Genomic DNA, 14,082 nt, shown 5'->3' on the forward strand with positions numbered 1-14,082 from the left:
CCACTGAAATTAGCACTTTTCATAACTTTTTTAATTTATTATTCCATTGTGTGTGCGTGTTCCGAGTTAAATTTTTAGTTATATTTATCAGTTTTAAATATTAGGAAAAACGGGTTTTTTTTGTGTGTGTGTGTGTAGAGATGTACTTTACATGTTCTTACAACAATTATAAGCAAGGTTACATAAGTACAGCAGATTAAAGATTGGCAGATGGTGTCTTATAACACATGATTAATAATGTTTATAGTGGTGTATGTTTATGGGGTTCTATAAAGCATTGAGTTAGTAAGAGTAATATAGTCGCTATGAGTAGTAGAGTAACAACAAAAACATGATGGTAAAGAAGAGGGAGCTGTAAATTGCAGCGGTGGTAAAAATATTACACTACTAATGCAAAAAAAAAGATAAATAATCAGTAATTATTATTCAGAATAATAAATAAATAATAAAATACTATTCTAGGTACTCAACACAGGGTAAATAGAAACATTTTAGAACAGACGTACTGTAAAATATTAAGTGTAAATTATCATAATTACTTATAATAATGATTTTTATTTCTATTATAGTTGTTGTAATAATAGTATTATTGGTGATGGTAGTAGTAGTAGTAACTGTAATTATAATGTTATGGAGAACCAATAGACGGTTAGTGGAGCGTTTCTTCCATCTTCCAACAAAATGTGAAAACACGAACTAAATCTGTGTGTTTATGTGTGTATGTGTGTGTTTTCTTTTATGTATGTGTATTTTTATGTATTTTTATGTAATATAAAAAATAGTTAGGAGAATTTAGTGGCGTTGGTGTTGCACGGTGTACACAGTGTGTATTTTACACAGAGATCGTATTAACTGATTGTAGTGTAATCTACAGTATGGCTGTACATTGGTAGAATGTAAACACGCTGGATGAAGGCATGAGGAATGAGCAGAATATTGAATGTTAACCATAAGACTGGTTATTGTAATAATGGTAATAAAACAACCGAATTCACAATGATGCCTTTTCTAATTTGGAAATTCATGTGTTTCAGCCGCCACCTTAGCTAACAAGTGTTAACAAGTGTTATAAGTGAGTGAGATAAAGACCATGACTGAATTAGATTAAAGGGGAAGGCCACTTCCTGTTCCAGCAGGACTATACCTCTGTGCATAAAGCAAAATCCACAAACATAAAGAGAAGCTCGGCTTCAAGAAACTCCAGTGTCCTGCACAGAGGCCTGACCGAAGCTCCACTGCACCACTGAGGAATTAAAGTTTTTGCTGGCACTCACACTCAGGCTGGAACTCATTGTTCTCGCTACCTGATTTGAAGGCATGAGGACCCAGGTGTGGTTCGTCATCTCCATTACATTTTACATTTTCAGCATTTAGCAGACGCTTTTATCCAAAGCGACTTACACACTGAGCGGAACACAATGAGCGGAACACAATGAGCAATTGAGGGTTAAGGGCCTTGCTCAGGGACCCAACAGTGGCAACTTGGTGGTGGCGGGGCTTGAACCGGCAACCTTCTGTTTACTAGTCCAGTACCTTAACCACTGAGCTATCACTGGCCCCAGGTGAGCCTTACAGTATTGCCAAAGCATTGAAAAGACAGAATATGAATATAAAAAATGAAACACGTATATATTTAACACTTTCTCTTTGTGGGTTAATTCAGACTGTTCCTCTGTTCGGGTGTATCAGTCCGTGTCTCTCAGACTGTTGCAGGCAGATACATACTGTGCTGTTTCAGTGCTGCTCTCCTTCTCCTCTCCTAACATGATGCTCAGTTTCTGACTGCTGTTATTTGTGTAGTATGTAGATTCAGATTCAAGTAGCTCTGTAGGCATGACAGTAGGAAACAATATTGCCAAATGGTCGGTGTTTTCCTTTGGACTTATAAAATAATTCTACAGAAATCAACATGCAGGGTTTCTGTTGGATGTTTGTCCCATTTAATAGAACTGTGAAATTTCAGTGGACCCCATACACATTCACTGCCATGCTGAAACTCCCTGATGCAGTAATGAGTACAGCCGTGGCCTAGTGGTTAGGGTACTGGACTAGTAATCAGAAGGTTGCTGGTTCAAGCCCCACCACTGCCAGGTTGCTGCTGTTGGGCCCTTGAGCAAGGCCCTTAACCCTCAATTGCTCCGATTGTACACTGTAACTGTACTGTACGTTGCTTTGGATAGAGGCGTCTGCTAAATGCTGAAAATGTAAATGTAATGATGAGACCAAGGTAAGTGTACTGCATTGTGTGCTCCAGGGCAGTGCTGACCATGGTAAACTGGTGCCATGTGTTCCTGACATCTAGGTTTGTTTTTGGAACACCATTTTTGTTTTCTTCAGATTTACTGCTAGGGCCCAGTTCTGGCTGTACTGCTCCAACAGGTCTAGGTGCAGCTGCATAGAGTAGAAATTTTACTTCACCGTCCTGCAGAGTGAGTCCGGGGGCTGCACACTAATTCATTTATGTAGATATTAAACAGTGATGGACTCAGACTGCAGTTCTGCAATTCTGTGTTGTGTATTGTGTATGTTTGTCACCGGTTCTTACAGCACTTTTGTTTCTTAGTAGTATCTGTGTGTGTTTGAGTAAAATGTGTGTATATACACATACATACACATACACACACACACACACACACACACACACAAATACATAAAAAAATACATACATAAAAGAAAACACATATACATGGGTATGGCATGTGTATGGCATGTGTATGGCATGTGTAGGGCAGTTGTAGCCTAGCGGTTAAGGTACTGGACCAGTAATCAGAAGGTTTCCAGTTCAAGCCCCACCACTGCCAGGTTGCCACTGTTGGGCCCTTGAGCAAGGCCCTTAACCCTCGATTGCTTAGATTGTATACTGTCACAGTACTGTAAGTCGCTTTGGATAAAAGCTTCTGCTAAATGCTGAAAATGTAAATGTATGAACGTAACAGCTACATGACATTTTGTTTGTGTGTTGTCACATTTTGGCCACCAGATGGGAGCCACGCTCCACTAATTGTCTATTGGTTTTCCATAACATTATAGGTAACTAGTTATATTATAAGTTACTACTACTACTACCATCACCAATAATACTATTACGACAACAACTATAATATTAAAAACAAATTGATTATTATGAGTAATTATGATTATTTACAGTTAATATTTTACAATATGTCTGTCCTAAAATATATACCCTGTGTTGAGTACTTAGAATAGTGTTTTATTATTGATATTGATACATTATTCTGAATAATAATTACTGATTATTATTCCTCTTTTTTTGCAAGCTGCAATTTTCTGCTCCCTCTTCTTTACTGGCATGTTTTTGTTCTGTTACTCTGTTTAGTGCGAAGTAAAACACAGCTACCAAGCAGGACTAGATCGAGTCCAGGGTGCTTAACTGTCATGTAGCTGAAATGGAAGAAAAAAATAAACATAACAATTTATAATAATAATGATGATAAGAAGAAGAATACTACAATACACTAACATTTATTTCAGTTAGTTCTACATATTTGTGCTGTAAGATCTACAGAACATCACCGTATCAGCTTTAAGTTCACATGTACTGACACATTTCTAAAACAACACATGGCTCCAACATTCACATTCTACTGATCTTTCTAACACTCACAAAACAGATTCAAGTCTATTTTAGCTATTTATCTGATACATCTCTTTTATAAAGATGCACTTTTTAATGTTTAACTTAGAAATGGCTTTAACACAGCTAACACTGAAACATAAAATGTCTTATTTCACTTATTTGGCTTTTATTGATACACAGCTAAGATCACTTTCACTTTAACCAAGATGTGTCTGACTTTGAAATATGTTTATGAAACGTTATGCTTTAGCAGAATATGACTTATAACTTCCCATTTCTCACAATACAGTAAAATATACAAACACATTTTTAACACAGATGTCACTTATAAAGACTTTATAAATCAGTATTGTTCAGCACAGAAGAATCTGAAAACGTATTTACTCAATTTTTATGTATTTATTTGTTTAATGTATTCATTGTTTATTTAGTTAATCACTCATTCATGACCCTAACACCCACTTTAACAAAACATTAATGGCTCTAGCAGTCCAGGTGAGACATATCCACCCATTTTACTTAAATTTTTTACTCTCTCTCTCTCACACACACCTGCAAAAGCTAGAACCAAACACAAGCGTTGTCCATTTACAGGGGTTGGACAAAATAACTGAAACACCTGGTTTTAGACCACAATAATTTATTAGTATGGTGTAGGGCCTCCTTTTGCGGCCAATACAGCGTCAATTCGTCTTGGAAATGAGACATATACAAGTCCTGCACAGTGGTCAGAGGGATTTTAAGCCATTCTTCTTGCAGGATAGTGGCCAGGTCACTACGTGATGCTGGTGGAGGAAAACATTTCCTGACTCGCTTCTCCAAAACACCCCAAAGTGGCTCAATAATATTTAGATCTGGTGACTGTGCAGGCCATGGGAGATGTTCAACTTCACTTTCATGTTCATCAAACCAATCTTTCACCAGTCTTGCTGTGTGTATTGGTGCATTGTCATCCTGATACACGGCACCGCCATTGGATGCACATGGTCCTCCAGAATGGTTCGGTAGTCCTTGGCAGTGACGCGCCCATCTAGCACAAGTATTGGGCCAAGGGAATGCCATGATATGGCAGCCCAAACCATCACTGATCCACCCCCATGCTTCACTCTGGGCATGCAACAGTCTGGGTGGTACGCTTCTTTGGGGCTTCTCCACACCGTAACTCTCCCGGATGTGGGGAAAACAGTAAAGGTGGACTCATCAGAGAACAATACATGTTTCACATTGTCCACAGCCCAAGATTTGCGCTCCTTGCACCATTGAAACCGACGTTTGGCATTTGCACGAGTGACCAAAGGTTTGGCTATAGCAGCCCGGCCGTGTATATTGACCTTGTGGAGCTCCCGACGGACAGTTCTGGTGGAAACAGGAGAGTCAAGGTGCACATTTAATTCTGCCGTGATTTGGGCAGCCGTGGTTTTATGTTTTTTGGATACAATCCGGGTTAGCACCCGAACATCCCTTTCAGACAGCTTCCTCTTGCGTCCACAGTTAATCCTGTTGGATGTGGTTTGTCCTTCTTGGTGGTATGCTGACATTACCCTGGATACCTTGGCTCTTGATACATCACAAAGACTTGCTGTCTTGGTCACAGATGCGCCAGCAAGACGTGCACCAACAATTTGTCCTCTTTTGAACTCTGGTATGTCACCCATAATGTTGTGTGCATTGCAATATTTTGAGCAAAACTGTGCTCTTACCCTGCTAATTGAACCTTCACACCCTGCTCTTACTGGTGCAATGTGCAATTAATGAAGATTGGCCACCAGACTGGTCCAATTTAGCCATGAAACCTCCCACACTAAAATGACAGGTGTTTCAGTTATTTTGTCCAACCCCTGTATATATTACACATTCCTAAACACAATTTTACCCTCATGTTTTATTCACCCTACACCTCGTCCTACACCGCTGCAGGTTTTTTAGATGTATTTTTTTATCCTAACGTGTCTCTAATGCTACTTTCACAAGCACTGAAAGGTTTTTAAAGCTATTTGTTTGTTTTATTTCAATTTCACTACAAATTTGACTTAATATGACTTTTGGTCATACACTGCTCTATTCTCCCACTGTCTTATATCCTAGTATGGGGTATTTTTTGGGCTACATTGTCATGTCTCTAATGGCTATCTGTCCCACCTAATTGTACAATATTAAAATTATAGTATATTGTAATAAGGTTTAGGGTTGCATAGAAGCCCTGTTGAATTTCTTTTTTTAACATGTTTAAAACGGCAAAATTATTAAAATTAACTTTAGTTACAGAAAAAAAAAACATCAAATCGATTGTGGACCAATTTACTGAGGAAAAACTACAGTGGCCAAGAAGTGCAAAACAAATTAACATTTTAGAAAACAAATTTACAACAAAAACAAAAACAAATTTACTAGAGCTGAAACACTTTTAACAATGCCGAAACAAATTTACAAATGGTCGATCTGAAGGAAAGGCTAGGTATATATAAATCCATATATATATATGTCAGAATGCATATAAATGGAGCCACTTAATGCTGTTTAATGATAATAATTGACCATTACACTCTCAGCTTAAACAAAACTTCAATCCTAACAATAATAACAGGACGATATTTTAAGTGTATCCAGAGCAGTAGAGAGAACAGAGTGGTGACACTCCCGTAGAGAACCGTTGTAATGTTTTTATTTTAGTTTTTTTTACTGGAGTAATATTTTACCTTGGATATCTCTACTTTAACTCGACTACATTCTGCACCTTCTCCAGCACTTACATTAGACAAAATGAACTTGTGCATATTCACAATGAATTCATTAATGTATTACATGTAGGAATCAATGTTATAATAGTTTTATTTCCTTGTGACTTTTTTTCTCTCTAATTTAGTAAGTTTTAATACGTTTTTATAGTGGGTTTGCTAGTTCTTTTTAATTTTTATTATTTTTTTAATGCTTAGTTTTAGTTTAGTTTTTATTAGTTCTAGTATTAGTTTTAATTTAGTTTAAATAAATATTGTGTAATAAAAACTCAACAAAAGATACCATTTAAAAATGTTTTTCAAATACTGTTGAACAACCAACTGTCCACAAAAACTGTAACAGTCCACAGGATAGCAGCCGTAAGTGCAAAATGTGTTTAATACTGCTGCTGAAATGTAGTTGTTGACAGTTACCATCTTTCAGCCAGTTATTTAAAATGAGCTGGTAAAACATGAACTGGTAAAAGTGAGGATCTTTACCTGTTCATAACCCTGCCACTGAAAACAGGCGCTCATAATATGAACCATTTCTAGATGCAACACCAGTGGTGTAACTGGGAGCTCATGGGCCCCAGTGCAAAAAAAATTTTTTGGGCCCCCTCAACAAATTGCATACACTGTAAAAAAATGAATCAGTGGTCCAGTAGATTTTTTACAAATGTTTTGTGTTAAATTTATTTAATGGAATTAAGTTCTTGAATTTATGGCTATTATTTGAGTAAATTTTACAGTAGTGTTCAAAATAATAGCAGTTCAACACCATTAACATGGTAAATCACTGTTTTTAGTAGAAATGCTATTTCTACATAGCAAAAAATTGACTTGAAAGTGTAGTAGAGTAATGAAAACAAAACAAACCCAACAATTAGGACATGCATGCCGCTCATTCTGAGTAATCGAAGCATTGATTGAAAGGGGGTTGTTCAAAATAATAGCAGTGAGGAGTTCAATTGGTGAAGTCATTCATTCTGCAGAAGAACGGGTGTCAGTTTTGGCCCTTATTTAATGTAGGAGGGGGGCAAATGTTGCACAGCTTGGTCATAGCACATTTCCTTTTGAAATACTGGGGAAAATGAGTTGTTCCAGACATTGTTCTGATGAACAGCATACTTTGATTAAAAAGTTGATTGTAGAGAGAAAAAGCATACAGAGAAGTGCAGCAAATTATCGGCTGCTCAGCTAAAATGATCTCAAATGCCTTGAAGTGACAACCAAAACCTGAAAGATACGGAAGGAAGCGTGGAACTACTGTTCAATTGGATCGAAGATTAGCCAAAATAGCAAATACTCAGTCAATGATCACCTCCAGAAGGATCAAGGAACATGTGAAGTTACCAGTGAGTACAGATGATGATTAAGTGAAGCCAATTTACCAGCAAGAACTCCTATCAAAGTCCCGTTGTTAAGAAAAAGACGTGTCCTGAATGGGTTCAAATCTGCCAAGGAACACATTGACTGGTCCAAAGAGAAATGGCTCAACATTTTGTGGACTGGTGAAAGCAAAATTGTTCTATTTGGGTCTAGTGGCCGTAGACAGTATGTCAGACGACCCCCGAGCACTGAATTCAAGCCAAAGTTCACTGTGAAGACAGTAAAGCATGGTGGTACAAAATGATGATATGGGGGATGTTTATCATACCATGGTGTTACACCTATTTATCACATACGAGGGATCATGGATCAGTTTAAATATATCAGAATACTTGAGCAGATCATGTTGTCTATAACGAAGAAGAAATGTCCTTAAAATGGGTGTTTCAACATGACAATGACCCAAAACATCTTGGTGACAGACAAACAAGATTAAGGTAATAGAGTGACCAGCCCAATCCCCTGACTTCAATCCCATAGAGAACTTGTGTTCTGACGTCTGAAACACGTTTTTTTGAGGCAAAACCCAAAATTGCAGAAGAACTGTGGAATGTAGTCTAATCATCCTGGACTGGAATACCTGTTCAGAGGTGCCAGAAGTTGATCGACTCCATGCAACACAGATCTCGGAAACAATTGTTCTGCCACTAAATATTAGTTCAGTAATTTAAAGTAAAGAGAAACCTTAAACATTTTTTCATGTTATAGACACATTTTTTGAGTTTTTAAAGAAAAATGCTGCACTGCTATTATTTTGAACAGCCTAATATTCATTTTTCTTAATTTTCTGTAAAGGATTGACACAAACTGGCTAAATGTTGTTAATGTTTTGATTTAGAATTGAAAGTGGAGTATTTTCAGTGCATTTGCATTTATGGAAATAAAAGTTATTATAATGATTTTGTGCTTTATTCACTTTTTTAAAATCACTGCTATTTTTTTGAACACCACTGTACTTATTAAACAATGCTATAAAATCTACTTATTTTATTTGTGTGAATATAAAAATAAGTTATATAAATAAGTTGCTTTAAATTTTCAAGCACTTCCAGTCTGCGCGCGTGCGTTTTTTTTTTTTTTTTTTAAATACACCTTCTAACCCGCAACGGTTGTGAAGAGCCTCCACAACGGAATCCAGATTGCACAGTTTGTGAGCAAATGAACTAAGGTAAGTAATTCTGTTCTATTAATCTGTATAGTTACCACAGTTTATTACTGTAAACTTAGAATTAGTGTGTTAGAATGTGTCGGAATGCATGTCGTTATTACACTTACTTTAAATCAACAACATTATATGTGAGAGATGCTGTAATGAGTCTTGTAGTTTGATTTATTGCAACGTCTCACTTTTCTCATTTGAAAATAGGTTGAGCTGTTCTTCAGGCTTGCCATTTTGTTAACTGAGGTAGTTAGGTGGTTCATTTTTCAACCTTTTTTGTAACTTGGCAAATATCTCTGTTGGCTGAGGTAAGTTAGCTAGCTAATAAAAACTTTTCTCATTTTAATGCATTGAGGAAACAACTTTAACCCAGTGTTGAGAGCAAAGTTAAAACTCGATAACACACAGATGGTTAGATGAATGAAGTTTTATCTGAAGCCGGAAAAAAGTTTTGCATTTATCTGTAAACATGCTAAGCTTGTTAGAGAAAACATAGTTAACTTAATTTAAACCTCATGTCAGGGTAGTTAACTTGATTAACCACAACATAACGAGTCATTTTTTTGCAAACCTCAATTATCTTAATATTCAGTCATTTGAGACATTTTAATTATTTCAATTTGGTGCATTTCATTCTAATATAGATAAAACTATAAAAATGTAATTAAAATGAAACTTGTTAAACTAAAAACTTAACTTGTTATACTAAAAATGTAATGTTTATTAACTGCATGTTTTGACAAGACAAATTAAAGTATTAACAAATTACTTTTGACCCTTTTCATACCATAATAATTGATGTTGCAGGAACCTGAAGGTTTAGAGGTGGACCAGCCCTCGTTGGTAGTAGTTGTGATGATGAACATGAGAGCTTCTGCAGGTGACACACTAAAGGACATCATGATTATTATTGAGAAAGTACATGTCATCACAGGACTAAAAGATAATGCTATAGCTTGTGCTGCCTTCCTTGGCTTGACCTATGTGCTAAACCTCAGTTATCCCAGCCGGCAGACATTACAAAGGCATGGCTGTGGAAGAAGAGAGCCAAGTATTGGACCGGCCTACCAGAGAGAACGTGTGGAGAATTTTGTAAGAAGTGACTATGACAACAACCGTGTACTGTTGCACACCTTAAGACTTCAGTTTTCAGGAACAATGGCACAAAATACACCAGAACACTTCATTGCTAGATATTCAAGGTGCCAAAACATCTTTGTGTTGAGACGGAATGGCAACATTACAAAGTGGTAAATGCTTTACCATCCCAGCTTTTCTGGAAGGTGCTGCAGCCCTGAAATGCAAGAATGGATGTTTACTAACACATAAAATAGTTTGATTAAAAATTTATCACGATTAAAAATGTAAGGCCTTAATCGCGTTAATTACCGCGATTAACGACAGCCCTAATAATAATATGAACTAATTCATGAGACACACATCAGAAAAACATCAACTTAACTTTTGCTGTGGTCATTTTGCAGGCTAGCGTGGAGAGCAGAAACGGAATGTAAACATGAAGTGCCGTCAGGGAGCCCAATCCCCCCAATCTCAATCCGCTCCCTACTCACTCCCCCTCTTCACTCCGCCTCCGTTTGCGCGTTCACGTGGAGGGTCCCTCTGTAGTTGATTGTTAGTGAGGAGGGAGCGGATTGGGAAAGACCGCATGAGGTACAGTACGGTGCTCGAGTGGAAAACATCGATTTCATATCAGTTCACAATGCTCATGAATAAAATGATGAACACGAAAACGAAGGCTATTCTATCTATAATTTTAGTACGTTCTCGTTAGTTTTGTAAACGCCTAATACAGTTAGTTAGTTATCGTTTTTTTTTTTTTATTTTAACAGCACCGGGTTTGTTTGGCGAGATCAAGGAGTGTAGCATCTCTCTCTCTACGGCTCTGAGTGTATTATAATAACTTTAAGAGTACAGTGACATTTTATTATGTAATCTCCTAAACTCACCACATAGTGACAGTCGTGGACAACTCGTGAAAAACAACAGTGACCAAAAATAGTAATATATTAATAAATAAATAAAAATCAAGTATTATAAACATGTGAGGCTATCTAGATAGTGTGTATAACATATTCAGATCTAATATTTAAAAAGAGGAAAATTCTCTTAACTTGATAAGATGGGTGGCTCTTAAAAGAGCCGTTGGTTTGCCAGAGCGACTAAGGCGCTTTACTTGGAGCTGGTGTACTTGGTGACGGCCTTGGTACCCTCGGACACGGCGTGCTTGGCCAGCTCACCGGGAAGCAGCAGGCGCACGGCGGTCTGGATCTCCCTGGAGGTGATGGTGGAGCGCTTGTTGTAGTGAGCCAGACGAGAGGACTCACCAGCGATACGCTCGAAAATGTCGTTGACGAAGGAGTTCATGATGCCCATAGCCTTGGAGAAGATCCCGGTATCAGGGTGGACCTGTTTCATGACCTTGTACACGTAGATAGCGTAGCTCTCCTTCCTGGACTTTCTGCGCTTCTTGCCTCCTTTGCCGGCGGTCTTGGGGACGGTTTTCTTGGAGCCCTTCTTGGGCGCGGCCTTCGCTGGTTCAGGCATGATGCTGCTGTTTTTTCTAGAGCAAACTGAAAGTGAATGAAGATGCTCTACACGCCCGCTTTATTAACCCTGCATGCTGAGTAAGCCAAGTTGGAACACGTAACTCTGATTGGTCCAAGGTCCTGGGTTTCTATTGGACAGACAACATACCGTTCCACGCCCCCTTCTGCCCCATTCACTAGAATCTGTTCTTTGTTGTCTGTTCCCGCTTAATCTGAGGTCGATACATGTTTTAAAACCGAATATAAAAGAATCAATAGCAATATTTTATTTATCAATATTTTATAGTTAGGATAAATAGATAGATAATTTTTTGTTTGTTTTTTAAGCGAAGCATTCGGGCACAATGTTTTACTGTATTTTACACAAAGATCGTGTTAATGATTGTAGTGTAATCTACAGTATGGTTGTACATTGGTAGTATGCAAACACGCCGTTTGAAGGCTAAACGAGAGATCTGATAGTAAACGTAATACTAAAACTACTAATGATAACACCAAGCTTTTAGGGCTACATAAGTGAACTGATAAAAAATGCATCAGTGAATGTGTTATTTTTATTTATGATGCTTTCAAGCTATGGGGGCTAAACGAGTGATCTGCAAATCTACAAACGCATCAGTGAACGTGCTATTACTAAACACTAATAATAATAATAAACAAGAAGGAATTTCTCTTTTGCAGAAAATATGGGTGGCTCTTAAAAGAGCCGTTGTGTTAGCGTGGAGGTCTGAACGTTTAACCCCCGAATCCGTACAGGGTGCGTCCCTGGCGTTTCAGAGCGTACACCACGTCCATTGCGGTGACGGTCTTTCTCTTGGCGTGCTCGGTGTAGGTGACGGCATCACGGATGACGTTCTCAAGGAAAACCTTGAGCACACCGCGGGTCTCCTCGTAGATCAAGCCGGAAATACGCTTCACACCGCCACGGCGAGCCAAACGGCGGATGGCGGGTTTAGTAATACCCTGGATGTTATCACGGAGAACTTTGCGGTGACGCTTAGCGCCTCCTTTTCCAAGACCTTTGCCGCCTTTTCCTCTTCCGGACATCGTTACTGCTCTCGTCGAGATGAAGCGAGTCAATGCAGGACGAGCGTTCACAGCGAGCCTGTTATTTCCCTCTACCGGACCTAGTTGAAGACAATGGGGCGGAGTTAAGCAGCGACCGCCCACTGTGACCGCAGCTGCTCGGAGTAGATCTCATGTAAAGCGCGTAACTTAGTACCTCCACTGTTTTATCCTCACAGTAAATCAGTCCACATTCGATGTATTCCACATGACATATTTTTCTGTAACTAATGTGTAATGTTAAGAATTTTTTTCTAAACATGTTGTGCCAAAAGAAAGAAAGACAAACAAAGAAACAACCCTAAACCCTATTACAATGTACTACTGTATAATCGCCATGTTTGTCGCATTTTTTAATATTGTACAATTAGGTGGGAAAAAGAGCCATTAGATGCATGACAATGTAGCCCAAAAAAAAAACATATTAGGAATACGGAAAGACAGTGTGGGAGAATACAGCAGTGTATGATCAAAAATTCATATTAGTTCATATCAGTACAGTTGTAGTGAATATTGAATTTGAAAGAAACAAATAGCTTTAGAAACCTTTCAGTGCTAGTGAAAGTAGCATTAGAGTCACGTTATGATAAAAACAAAGATCTAAAACACCTGCAGCAGTGTAGGAGGAGGTGTAGGGTAAATAAAACATGAGGGTAAAATTGTGTTGGAATGTGTAATATATAAATGGACAACACCAGTGTTTGTTGCTAGCTTTTGCAGATGTGTGAGTGTGTGTGTGTGAGAGAGTATGCTGGATCTGCTAGAGAAGTTCTGTCAGACCTGGGCCCTGACAGTAAATCCTGATAAATCTAAAATCATGATCTTCCAAAAGAAAGCCAGATCTCAGGAGAGCAGGTACACTTTCAATCTAGGAGACACCGCCCTAGACCACACCCTTTCTTATGATTACCTGGGGCTCAAAATCAGCGCCTCAGGAGGCTTCGGTCTGGCAGTAGAAGCACTGAAAGAGAAAGCCTGCAGAGCCCTCTATTCAATTAAAAACAAATTCATTAAGATTGACATCCCAATTGGAATCTGGTTAAAGATCTTTGACAGTATAATCCTGCCCATTGCGCTATACGGTAGTGAAGTATGGGGTCAACTCAGTCATCATGACTACACTAGATGGGACAAGCATCCCACTGAAGTCCTGCATGCAGAATTCTGCAGAATGATTTTAAACCCAACCAAAGCATGCAGGGCTGAATTAGGTCGATACCCATTAATTATTAATGTTGATAAAAGAGCCCTTAAATTCTGGATGCACCTAAAATCCAGTCCCAAAACAAGCCTGCAGTTTCAGGCACTCCAATCCCAAGAGCTCTACCCTGAAAAGAGTCCTGTGTGTCAGCTGGTCCAGAGACTGACCAACACACTGACCCCTAACAATCCCAACTCTCTGACCAGCACTGCTTTCCAAACACCAATCAGGATCACCCAAATTATCAAACACCTCATAAACACTTATCTGGTACATTGGACAACGCAAACTCAATCCCAAAACAGACTAAACTGCTATCTGACCCTAAAACATGAATACAACCTGGCCACGTATCTCCTTACTGTCCGAGATACGAAGCAGAGACA

General features: G+C 38.4%; 2 protein-coding genes across 2 annotated transcripts in view; both read right to left on the reverse strand.

Moving 5' to 3' along the window:
• LOC134329073 (histone H2B-like) overlaps positions 1-11,383 on the reverse strand; it is a 68,695-nt gene extending 57,312 nt beyond the window's left edge. Inside the window, exon 1 of the mRNA XM_063010319.1 lies at positions 10,996-11,383. Within this exon, the coding sequence (XP_062866389.1) occupies positions 11,054-11,299 (246 nt within the window). The 5' untranslated portion in view covers positions 11,300-11,383 and the 3' untranslated portion in view covers positions 10,996-11,053. The remainder of the gene's footprint in view (positions 1-10,995) is intronic.
• A 665-nt stretch (positions 11,384-12,048) lies between these two features.
• On the reverse strand, positions 12,049-12,491 carry LOC134329056 (histone H4). Its single transcript, XM_063010303.1, has one exon. The coding sequence runs from the start codon at positions 12,475-12,477 to the stop codon at positions 12,166-12,168; it is 312 nt and encodes a 103-aa protein (XP_062866373.1). The 5' UTR covers positions 12,478-12,491; the 3' UTR covers positions 12,049-12,165.
• Between the last annotated feature and the right edge of the window lie 1,591 nt (positions 12,492-14,082).

The sequence above is a fragment of the Trichomycterus rosablanca genome, chromosome 15, assembly GCF_030014385.1.
Source record: "Trichomycterus rosablanca isolate fTriRos1 chromosome 15, fTriRos1.hap1, whole genome shotgun sequence".
Classification (NCBI taxonomy): Eukaryota; Metazoa; Chordata; class Actinopteri; order Siluriformes; family Trichomycteridae; genus Trichomycterus; species Trichomycterus rosablanca.